At 47.5% G+C, this 11,211-nt stretch overlaps 1 protein-coding gene across 4 annotated transcripts in view; it reads right to left on the bottom strand.

Annotated features, from left to right (window-relative positions):
* SEL1L (SEL1L adaptor subunit of ERAD E3 ubiquitin ligase) overlaps positions 1-6,985 on the bottom strand; it is a 117,189-nt gene extending 110,204 nt beyond the window's left edge. For 3 of the 4 annotated variants that reach the window (XM_033951802.1, XM_033951804.1, XM_033951803.1), the window contains exon 1: positions 6,723-6,984. In XM_033951802.1, the coding sequence (XP_033807693.1) occupies positions 6,723-6,819 (97 nt within the window). In that variant the 5' untranslated portion in view covers positions 6,820-6,984. Of the gene's footprint in view, positions 1-6,722 lie in introns of all 4 variants that reach the window. The other variant, XM_033951805.1, reaches the window with a different exon arrangement.
* Between the last annotated feature and the right edge of the window lie 4,226 nt (positions 6,986-11,211).

Below are 11,211 nucleotides of genomic sequence, written 5' to 3'. Positions count from 1 at the left end.
AGTTTCTCAGATCTAGAAATGTGGGTTTTACTGCCCTGTGCTTCAGAGATTACAGAATGTGAAACACAAATTTACATGCATTTCATTTTCTGTTACTAAAGAAATACTTAGCATCTAAAATTAAGTTTGGTTTTACAAGACTGGTCCTCCCTCTGCAGTCCCTGCTTAGGATCCCTTCAGTATCAAACAGCGATTATCACAATCAAACGACAGCAACTTCATGGAAGAAGAACCAATAAGCTTAGGATGAATTCTATAACGACAAAGATCTAGCAAACAATTCACACAACATTCTCATTACTTAGTCATGGAAACAGAAAAAAATAAAGGATGTGAAGTAAAATCTATTACATTTATAATTCCTCTTGAAATGTTTAATATTAAAGGATAACTATCATTTATGAAAAGATAGTATATTGTCATGCAAGAAGTCTGCATTTCATTCCAAAGCCTGGATTTTGGTCCTTGGTCTAAGCAGGCATGAAAATGCTGAGGAGATAGTGTTCACAGCACTGCACAAACGTTAGACAAGCAGGTTGCATTCATACCTGGTTCTGAATGAGCCATCTGTGGCCACTGACCAAGGATTATCACTGCAGTGGCTTGGATTATATTATAAGGATTATAAAGAAAGGTGGGAGGGTGTGTAGTCCTGAATTATTCCAAATGAAGACTCAGGTAAGCATGCACCTGAGCTAGATGCTCCAAACATGTGCGTGTTGGGTGTATAGGGTGAGGGAGGAAGAGACAGGTGAACCAAATGTCCCCCAAATCTGAGAAAACAATCAATTCAAAAAGCACAACCACAAGAAAGGAAATAGTTGGGAGGAACAGCTAATCTGAAGTATCTTGTCCCCACAAATGCAAAAACATTTTATAGTTTAGTGTACTTTGATTTGATACACAGCCTTTCAATACCAAAAAGTCTTACAATGATAAAAAAAAGGGATATCTTAAAATATATTGTTGGAAGAGAGACAGAGCTTTACTCTTTGTTCAAGTTCATTGAACTCTGAGAAATAGCACTGAAAAGCTAAGTGAAGAATATGTTAGGACATTAGGAAGAGGGACATGAAAATGTGACCCTTAATTTGGAGTTCAAAAATGAAGTTCAGTAGTTTCCTACTTACTTTTTCAAAACTGAATCAGATCAAACATGTATAACAGGACTATGGATGAACTATCAGGGTGTTAAAGTAGGAACTGGAAAGGATTGGGTTTCAATATCTTTCTTACATAATTATGTCATATGCGTTGCTCATTTTTCATTATTTTATGCTTCCTTGCATTAAGGTGAACATTACAGAAGTTAGATTTGTTTATATTTTTGACAGTCCAAATTAAAAAAAAAACCAAATAAAGTAAGCCAAGCAGCTTTCATCCTACTTAAATAACATAAGAATTATGGTCTAAAAAAGTGATCCTCCCCCACTCTTCTATCCTTCAAATACACTTAAACAAGTTTTCCACAACACCATACTAGAAGTTAAACCATCACAATCATTCTTCTCCAGCAGTAACATAGTAGATGACAACATATAAAAAAGTACATGGTCCATCCAGTATGCCAACAAGGCAGCACCCATTACTCTATGCAGGTATACTCCTTTGGCTCAAATAGTGGCATCACAAATGGGGCAGTCTGCAATACGCCATAATGCAAAACTCATGTTAAGCAGTTATATCCGATGTAATCTCAGAAGAGTGGTTTTATGAATTTGACTGCAGTATAGTGACATTCTTTGTCCATACTCAATTAAACCCAATCCAACAATGTTCATAATATGTTAGCATATTAATACCTTTCAAGTATTTAAAGGTCTATCAAATCTCCCCTCCCTCCTTTCCTGTAGGTAGACATTCAGGTGAGCAAGTCTCTCAAACCTGTACCATTTCCTTGCTTTTTTCTGAAAAAGGTCTACAAAGCTGGCAAAAAAAAAAAAAGAAGACGGCAGCATACGAGAACGCAAGTCACGGAACAAAATGCGAAGGACTGTGTTTTGAATAATAATAACTTTACTTTTATATACCGCTATTCACAAACGGTTCAAAGCAGTTTACAGAGGAAGAGACTGTATACAAACAGAGATATAGCAGAAAGCTTTGAGGTTACATTAGTGTTGATATATTAGTATGTTAAGATTGGTCAAATTTATCTGGAAGTGGTCTAAAATTGCCTCAAGGCAGGAATGGGGTCACAGAAATTTATCAGAGTTTTGATCGACTTCCTAAAAAGTATGATAAGAAAGTGCATTTGAGATAAAGTTAGTTAAACATTTATTTCATTTGCCTGCTTGGAATGATAATGTTCTAGCGAGGAATCTTCAAGGATGGAAAAGCGAACAAGTAGGTATTGTGTGTACAGGTTATGCCTGGAAATTCAAAATGATGAGAAAGATTGGGGATGATCCTGTTATGGTTTTGAAGCAAAGGCGAGCAAACTTAAAGATGACCCTTGCTTCCACAGGCAGCCTGTGTAGTTTTTTGTAATATGAGCTTAAATGATCTGATTTCTTGAGGCCATAAATGAGACGAACTGCAGCGTTTTGAACAATTTTCAGTCGTTTGATGGTTTTCTTGAAAGATCCCAAGTATATAATATTGCAGTAGTCTAAGATACTTAAGAACAGAGATTGGACCAGCAACCGAAAAGAGAAGAAATCAAAATAGAGTGAAAAAACATTTAACCTGGGTGTTAGTGTTGTCTTCAAAAGTCAAGTCTCAGTGGCTCCAGTTATTCCAGCCTCCAAACAAGGGGGATCCTACATTCTTTGCCTTTGAAATATTGGTAATGTTGTCACTTAGAACATTTAAATTACTCCTTACAAACTAAAATACAATCTCCATTTGCTCATCTTCCACACACTGCATTCTTGTCTTCTTATGGTATTGAACAAATTGTTCATTTAAACCAGTGTGTCCAAACTTTATAAACTGCAGCACACTAATCTTGGGGCTGTGGTTGGAGGGCACCTGAAAATGCGCAGACGTTGAAGCGATGCCTGTGACGTCATCACGTCAATGTCCATGCATGCATGGATGTCCTCCAGCCACAGCCCTGAGCCTCTCATTACTGCCGGTGGAGGAGTGCTGCAAAAGGAGAGGTGAGGAGGAGAGGCGCAGATGCCGGCTGACTACAGGATGTGCCTCTCGCTGCAAGATGCATGTCCTGTAAGCAGGCCGGTGCCTCTCCTCCTTGCTGGCATCTCGCAACACACCTGGAATCTGCCAGGGCACATGGTTTGCCATACACCGATTTAAACCTATGCATCAACATAAGAAGGCTATAGTACATTTGCTACCAGAGCCCAAAATCAGATCCATTTTCATCTACGATGACAATACATTTAAATATTTAGCACTAGCATTATGGAACTCTGATTGCCATTAAGATGTGAAACTTCCATCTCCTTAAACTTAAACTGTTTCAAACAAAGAACACACTCAGCTGTTTCTGCTCCTTCCCTATAGCAACAGAATCTGGGCACTATCTGGGTGGGAGCCACCTTGAGTTTCCTCATGAAATCTCACTTTCCCCCATTACTCATCCATTTTCTTTCAACCCCCTTTTCCTCTTTCCTGCAATTTAAAGTTTGTAAAGTGCTCTGATACTTTTGTGAAGAATTTGGTTGCACCAGTAGACTTTTACATAAATGAAGTGTGTTGTACCCCACACAACATGAGGATAGCTTAGGGGCACCTGCAAACCCCCACAGGCCAAATCACAAAACTATAGGCAGGAATAAACACTGACAGAGCCCCAATGCTCACCTTGCAAGCGCAGAGCTCCCCTCCCCCCCCCCCCCCAGTCTAGCACTCACCTTGTAAGCACAGAGCCACCCCCCCCCCCCGAGTCTAGCACTCACCTTGTAAGCACAGAGCCACCCCCCCCCCGAATCTAGCACTCACCTTGTAAGCACAGAGCCACCCCCCGAGTCTAGCACTCACCTTGTAAGCACAGAGCCACCCCCCCCCCCCGAGTCTAGCACTCACCTTGTAAGCACAGAGCCACCCCCCCCCCCGAGTCTAGCACTCACCTTGTAAGCACAGAGCCATCCCCCCCCCGAGTCTAGCACTCACCTTGTAAGCACAGAGCCATCCTCCCCCCCGAGTCTAGCACTCACCTTGTAAGCACAGAGCTACCCCCCCCCCAGTCTAGCACTCACCTTGTAAGCACAGAGCCACCCCCCCCGAGTCTAGCACTCACCTTGTAAGCACAGAGCCACACCCCCCCCCGAGTCTAGCACTCACCTTGTAAGCACAGAGCCACACCCCCCCCCCCCGAGTCTAGCACTCACCTTGTAAGCACAGAGCCACCCCCCCCCGAGTCTAGCACTCACCTTGTAAGCACAGAGCCACCCCCCCCCCCCGAGTCTAGCACTCACCTTGTAAGCACAGAGCCATCCCCCCCCCCGAGTCTAGCACTCACCTTGTAAGCAGAGCCACCCCCCCCCCCCCGAGTCTAGCACTCACCTTGTAAGCTCAGAGCCACCCCCCCCGAGTCTAGCACTCACCTTGTAAGCACAGAGCCACCCCCCCCCCGAGTCTAGCACTCACCTTGTAAGCACAGAGCCATCCCCCCCCGAGTCTAGCACTCACCTTGTAAGCACAGAGCCACCCCCCGAGTCTAGCACTCACCTTGTAAGCACAGAGCCCCCCCCCCCGAGTCTAGCACTCACCTTGTAAGCACAGAGCCATCCTCCCCCCCCGAGTCTAGCACTCACCTTGTAAGCACAGAGCCACCCCCCCCCCGAGTCTAGCACTCACCTTGTAAGCACAGAGCCACCCCCCCCCCCGAGTCTAGCACTCACCTTGTAAGCACAGAGCCACCCCCCCAGTCTAGCACTCACCTTGTAAGCACAGAGCCACCCCCCCCCGAGTCTAGCACTCACCTTGTAAGCACAGAGCCATCCCCCCCGAGTCTAGCACTCACCTTGTAAGCACAGAGCCATCCCCCCCGAGTCTAGCACTCACCTTGTAAGCACAGAGCCACCCCCCCCAGTCTAGCACTCACCTTGTAAGCACAGAGCCCCCCCCCGAGTCTAGCACTCACCTTGTAAGCACAGAGCCCCCCCCCCGAGTCTAGCACTCACCTTGTAAGCACAGAGCCCCCCCCCCGAGTCTAGCACTCACCTTGTAAGCACAGAGCCCCCCCCCCGAGTCTAGCACTCACCTTGTAAGCACAGAGCCCCCCCCCCCGAGTCTAGCACTCACCTTGCAAGCACAGAGCCCCCCCCCGAGTCTAGCACTCACCTTGTAAGCACAGAGCCATCCCCCCCGAGTCTAGCACTCACCTTGTAAGCACAGAGCCACCCCCCCCAGTCTAGCACTCACCTTGTAAGCACAGAGCCCCCCCCCCCCGAGTCTAGCACTCACCTTGTAAGCACAGAGCCCCCCCCCCGAGTCTAGCACTCACCTTGTAAGCACAGAGCCCCCCCCCGAGTCTAGCACTCACCTTGTAAGCACAGAGCCCCCCCCCCGAGTCTAGCACTCACCTTGTAAGCACAGAGCCCCCCCCCCGAGTCTAGCACTCACCTTGCAAGCACAGAGCCCCCCCCCCGAGTCTAGCACTCACCTTGTAAGCACAGAGCCACCCCCCCCAGTCTAGCACTCACCTTGTAAGCACAGAGCCACCCCCCCCGAGTCTAGCACTCACCTTGTAAGCACAGAGCCATCCCCCCCCCCGAGTCTAGCACTCACCTTGTAAGCACAGAGCCACCCCCCCCCCCGAGTCTAGCACTCACCTTGTAAGCACAGAGCCATCCCCCCCCCGAGTCTAGCACTCACCTTGTAAGCACAGAGCCACCCCCCCCCGTCCGAGTCTAGCACTCACCTTGTAAGCACAGAGCCACCCCCCCCGAGTCTAGCACTCACCTTGTAAGCACAGAGCCATCCCCCCCCCCGAGTCTAGCACTCACCTTGTAAGCACAGAGCCACCCCCCCCCGAGTCTAGCACTCACCTTGTAAGCACAGAGCCATCCCCCCCCGAGTCTAGCACCCACCTTGTAAGCACAGAGCCACCCCCCCCCCGTGCGAGTCTAGCACTCACCTTGTAAGCACAGAGCCATCCCCCCCCCCGAGCCTAGCACTCACCTTGTAAGCACAGAGCCACCCCCCCCCCCCGAGTCTAGCACTCACCTTGTAAGCACAGAGCCACCCCCCCCCCCGAGTCTAGCACTCACCTTGTAAGCACAGAGCCACCCCCCCCCCCCCGAGTCTAGCACTCACCTTGTAAGCACAGAGCCATCCCCCCCCCCGAGTCTAGCACTCACCTTGTAAGCACAGAGCCCCCCCCGAGTCTAGCACTCACCTTGTAAGCACAGAGCCCCCCCCCGAGTCTAGCACTCACCTTGTAAGCACAGAGCCCCCCCCCCCCCGAGTCTAAGTGCAGATACCCCCTCCTCCAGCCTGAGTCTTAACACCTACCCTCCAAACTGGGGGAACAAAATGCACACCTGGGGGTCACAACCTGAGCGGGCTCTTCCTTGGGGATGGGGGGGGGGGGGTCACACGATCGCATGCCAAGCCCCGCTGTCCCCACAGAGCGCCCGAGCCCCGGCTCCACACTTTGACCTGGGAACGCAGGTCCCCTCCTGCACCGTACACGGCTATGGACAGTCAACGACCCCTCGGTCACGCGCTTGCAGACCCTCCTCCCCCCGCCCGCCCCAGGCGCAGTGCTGAGGGAAGAAGACACCCGGCAGCGCGAGCGCGTCACTCACCGGCGGCGGCGTCGGCGGGGGGGAGGCGGCAGAGCAGCGCCGTCAGAGCCAGGCAGCAGCAGACGCCGTTCAGCAGCGGCCGGACCCGACCTCTCATGATCCCCCGGCGACGCTCCGCGCCCTCCGCTCAGCCTCTAACTGGCAGCCGCGGCCCGCACTGCCCCCGAGCGCTTTGGCTGTCAGCGTGTGCGCCGCCGCCAATCCGCTCCGTCCGCGATCACACCCGGCTGGCTCGGCGACCAATAGCGAACGTCCCCCTCGGCGGCCGAGCTCTTTATTCGCTGCCGTCCTAGAGACATGGCCCGCTCGCATTGGGCGCTGCGCTGAGGGTTCTGTTCCCTGATTGGAGGAGGACGCTGAGCCGGAAGACCGGAAACAAAACGCAGGAAGGGAATGTCGCACTACAACACCCAGGGGGCCTGAAAGCATCCTGATGTGGAATGACTTGATGGGAAATTGAGTCTTTGTCGGAAGAGAGTGCCAAATAGGTGTATTGATAGAGAATCACACGGTGACAGAATTTGTCACTATCTCCGTCCCCGCGGAAAACCAGCTCCATGCCATTCTTTAAGGAGAGAGAAAGAAGAATGGGAGTCCTACCCTCAAGCCTTACATTGAAGAATGCTGGGGTAGAAGGACTGAAGTTGAGATAGACGCTAGCGAATGACACAGGGACAATTTTTTTCCCGTCCCCGCGGGAAGTCATTTTTCCGTCCCGTCCCCGTTAGTTCTTCTCCTGCCCTGCCCCGCCCCGCCCCATCCCTGGAAGCTCCGTCCTCATCTGCACAAGCCTCAAACCCTTTCAAATCCTAAGTAGCAACATTCTAGAGCTCAGATTGTGATGTCATAATGCCTCATTCCACCAATGCCAAAGCTCCGTCCTCATCTGCACAAACTAAACTAAACTAAACCTTAAGTTTATATACGAAACCTCTCCATGAACATAGAGCTCGGCATGGTTTACAAGAGCTTAATAAAGGAAAAGAATAACACATTGAGTTTGGTGGATTGGGTATAGGGAGGAAGGAAAGTGTTACGTTTTTGTGAAAAGACTAGTTTTCAGGTACTTGTGGAATAGTTGGAAGGAGACTTGATTCCGCAGAGGGGTGGTAAGGTTATTCCACAGCCCTGTGATTCTGAAGAAGAGAGATTTTCCTAATTTTCCCATATAGAGGATACCTTTTAGTGAGGGGAAGGATAGTTTAAGTTTTTGGGTGGGCCTGTTGCTGTCGGGAATCGGGGAGTTCCAAGATAGAGGGATTAGAGGAGGTAGGATGCCGTGTAAGATTTTAAAAGCTAGACAGGAACATTTAAAATGAACCCTGGCGATTATTGGGAGCCAGTGGAATTTGGACAAAAGTGGGGAGACATGGTCAAATTTACATTTTGCGAAGATCAACTTGGCCGCAGTGTTCTGAATTAGTTGAAATCTATGAAGGCTCTTTTTGGTTAGACTTAGGTAGATGGAATTACATGTAATCTAGTTTGGAAAGGATGATGGATTGAACAAAGACGGCGAAATGTTGTTGGCAGAAACAGGATCTCACTTTCCTCAGCACAAGCCTCAAACACTTTCAAATCCTAAGTGGCAACATTCTAGAGCTCAGATTGTGATGTCATAATGCCTCATTCCACCAATGCCTAAGCTCCGTCCTCATCTGCACAAGCCTCAAACACTTTCAAATCATAAGCATTTGAGGCTTGTGAAGTTAAGGCACAGCTTACAGGAATGTGGCAGGGACAAAGACAGTGGCAAAACTCGTGGGGACGGGATGGAGAAATTCAGTTCCTGTGGGGACGGGGGAAAAATTTGTCCCTGTGTCATTCTCTAATAGAGAAAGAGATAATGGTTACTGTGGGCAGACTAGATGGGTCATTTGGCCTTTATCTGTTGGCATGTTTCTATCCACCAGGACACAGAGCCCGTCCTGCTGCTATGAGGGAAGTGCAGATTGGGCTGCAATAGAGTCATTAGTGGAGCTTATTGAGGGTAAGGAAAAGGCAGTTTTTGGAAACTGGTAAGGGCTGGCCATGATTGTTGACATCACTACGGTAGTACACATCTATTCCTAAAGTGATACATTTTGCAGTTGAAGTGAAAAAGTAGGGGAGAATATTCAGTGCAATATAATAACAACAAAATAACAAAGTACAGAAAGGCCAGTAACAAGCAGGATAAAACAGATTTTGCTGGGGTACCTGCTATTGCTCTTCATTCACCCAAGATTGTACAGTCTTTCCAGTTTATTCTTTTGTAGGGTGGCTACCAAAATATGCTTTCTTTTGCAGTTGCAGGAAGTAGATTCTGGGCCCCTGTTCTAGAAGGGTAACCAATGGGAAGTCTATTCAGAGAACATGGTCCAATTGAATTGCTATGCTATACTATGCTAAGGTGCTTAATTCCTTGCAGATTACATAAAGAATTAAAAACAGGTACAGAATATTAGCTCATGTTCGAGTTACATTTTTGAAAATTCTACGCACAATATTTCAAAATTCTGCCAAGTTTATTAGGAGTGTTTTGCATAGAAATCTCCTATCCTGAGGCCTGGAATTCCTTCCTGCCTATTCCTTTCTCAGGTTCCAGCCTCCTCAGTTCATTCTCCCTCTGAATCCTACCCCTCTCTCACTTGCACCCTGAATCCCCCTCGGCCCCCATGGTCTGGCATATCTCTCTCTCCCTCTTCTCAGGCTAAGAATCTCTTCCTCCCTTCCCACCCACATTCTGGTCTTGATCATTCTCGCTTCCTCTCTCTCCCCCTTGTGCCTTAAAACTTGTCGGAGTTTGTCATGACAGATTTTGACCAGTTTATCTGCTGCTATAGCTCCAGAGCAAAAGTAGATACAGACTTCAGATTTTTATCATAGATTATCCTTGCAGTGGACACTACACTGTCAATTCAGTATGAATAGCTGCATCAGAACATTCTTTCAAATTTTGCACCATTGACCACAAGAGCTGAAATTTGTCCATTTTCAGGGTCAATTATTTAAAAAGAGTCTGCATGAATCTTTTTCTAACTAGTACCATCTGAAAGAGGAAATATTACTCTACAGGATTTACATTTTTTTTGTTTTGTATTGAAATATAAATTTGCTTAAAAGTGTGGAACATTTTGTGTGCACGGCCCATGATATACACGTATCACAAGGCTAGAAAATATATATGGTCCGTGGTGGCTTTGCCACTACTGGTTTTTAAATGAGCAAACTAGTATCCCTATCGCCATAAGAGCTGTGCTCAATAGCCATGCAACAAACAGCACTGGGTGGGTTTCTTTTCCGCAGGTTTCCAAGCCTGTTTACAACGAAGTCAACAGCACAATGCGCAGCAGCCGCGAAGAAGGCAAACAGAATGTTGGGTATTATTAAGAAGGGTATTACGACCAGAACGAGAGAAGTCATACTGCCGTTGTATCGGGCAATGGTGCGCTCGCATCTGGAGTACTGTGTTCAGTATTGGTCACCGTACCTTAAGAAGGATATGGCAATACCTGAGAGGGTCCAGAGGAGAGCGACACGAATGATTAAGGGCATGGAAAACCTTTCATATACTGAAAGATTGGAGAGACTGGGGCTCTACTCCCTGGAAAAGCGGAGACTCAGAGGAGACATGATAGAGACCTACAAGATCATGAAGGGCATAGAGAGAGAAGAGAGAGACAGATTTTTCAAACTTTCAAAACATAAAAGAACAAGAAGGCATTCGGAAAAGTTGGAAGGAGACAGATTCAGAACGAATGCTAGGAAGTTTTTCTTTACCCAGCGTGTGGTGGACACCTGGAATACGCTTCCAGAAGACGTAATAGGACAGAGCACGGTACTGGATTTCAAGAAAGGATTGGACAATTTCCTGCTGGAAAAAGGGATAGAGGGGTATAGATAGAGGGCTACTGCACAGGTCCTGGACCTGTTGGGCCGCCGCGTGAGCGGACTGCTGGGCACGATGGACCTCAGGTCTGACCCAGTAGAGGCACTGCTTATGTTCTTATGTTTATCTTGCTAAAGGAACTACAGATTTCTTCTGTAAAGGCTCACATTCAGTGAGGAAAAGAGCTTCATGATGAAGACAAACTTGGGATGCTTGAACAGCGTCTGCTTAGTAGCTTCTGCTCATGATCAGTAAAATCCTCAAATCTTTTCAATGCAGCCATTTTTACAAGGAAAATTACATGGCACTTTGATTCACCAGTACCTTGCCCAATTGAACAGGGAGACAAAGTTATATTCTCTTCAAAGTCTGACATCTGTAACCTAAAAATCGAAGAACAGAATCTGAATCTGATATCTCGGCACAGGTTTAAAAATTTGAAACATACCTTATACTAAAGCACGTCAATGCAGCCAAAGCAAAAAAAAAAAAAAAAATTCACTAAAATGATTGATAATAATGGGTTCAACAAGGCCTTCTTAAGCTTATCAAGTCTGAGTGTAAAAACTATTTTAATACCTGGGAAATACGAATGGCACACAGATGTTATACATAGCA

The sequence above is a fragment of the Geotrypetes seraphini genome, chromosome 7 (genome assembly GCF_902459505.1).
Source record: "Geotrypetes seraphini chromosome 7, aGeoSer1.1, whole genome shotgun sequence".
Classification (NCBI taxonomy): domain Eukaryota; kingdom Metazoa; phylum Chordata; class Amphibia; order Gymnophiona; family Dermophiidae; genus Geotrypetes; species Geotrypetes seraphini.
This window is presented reverse-complemented; position numbering and strand designations above follow the sequence as displayed.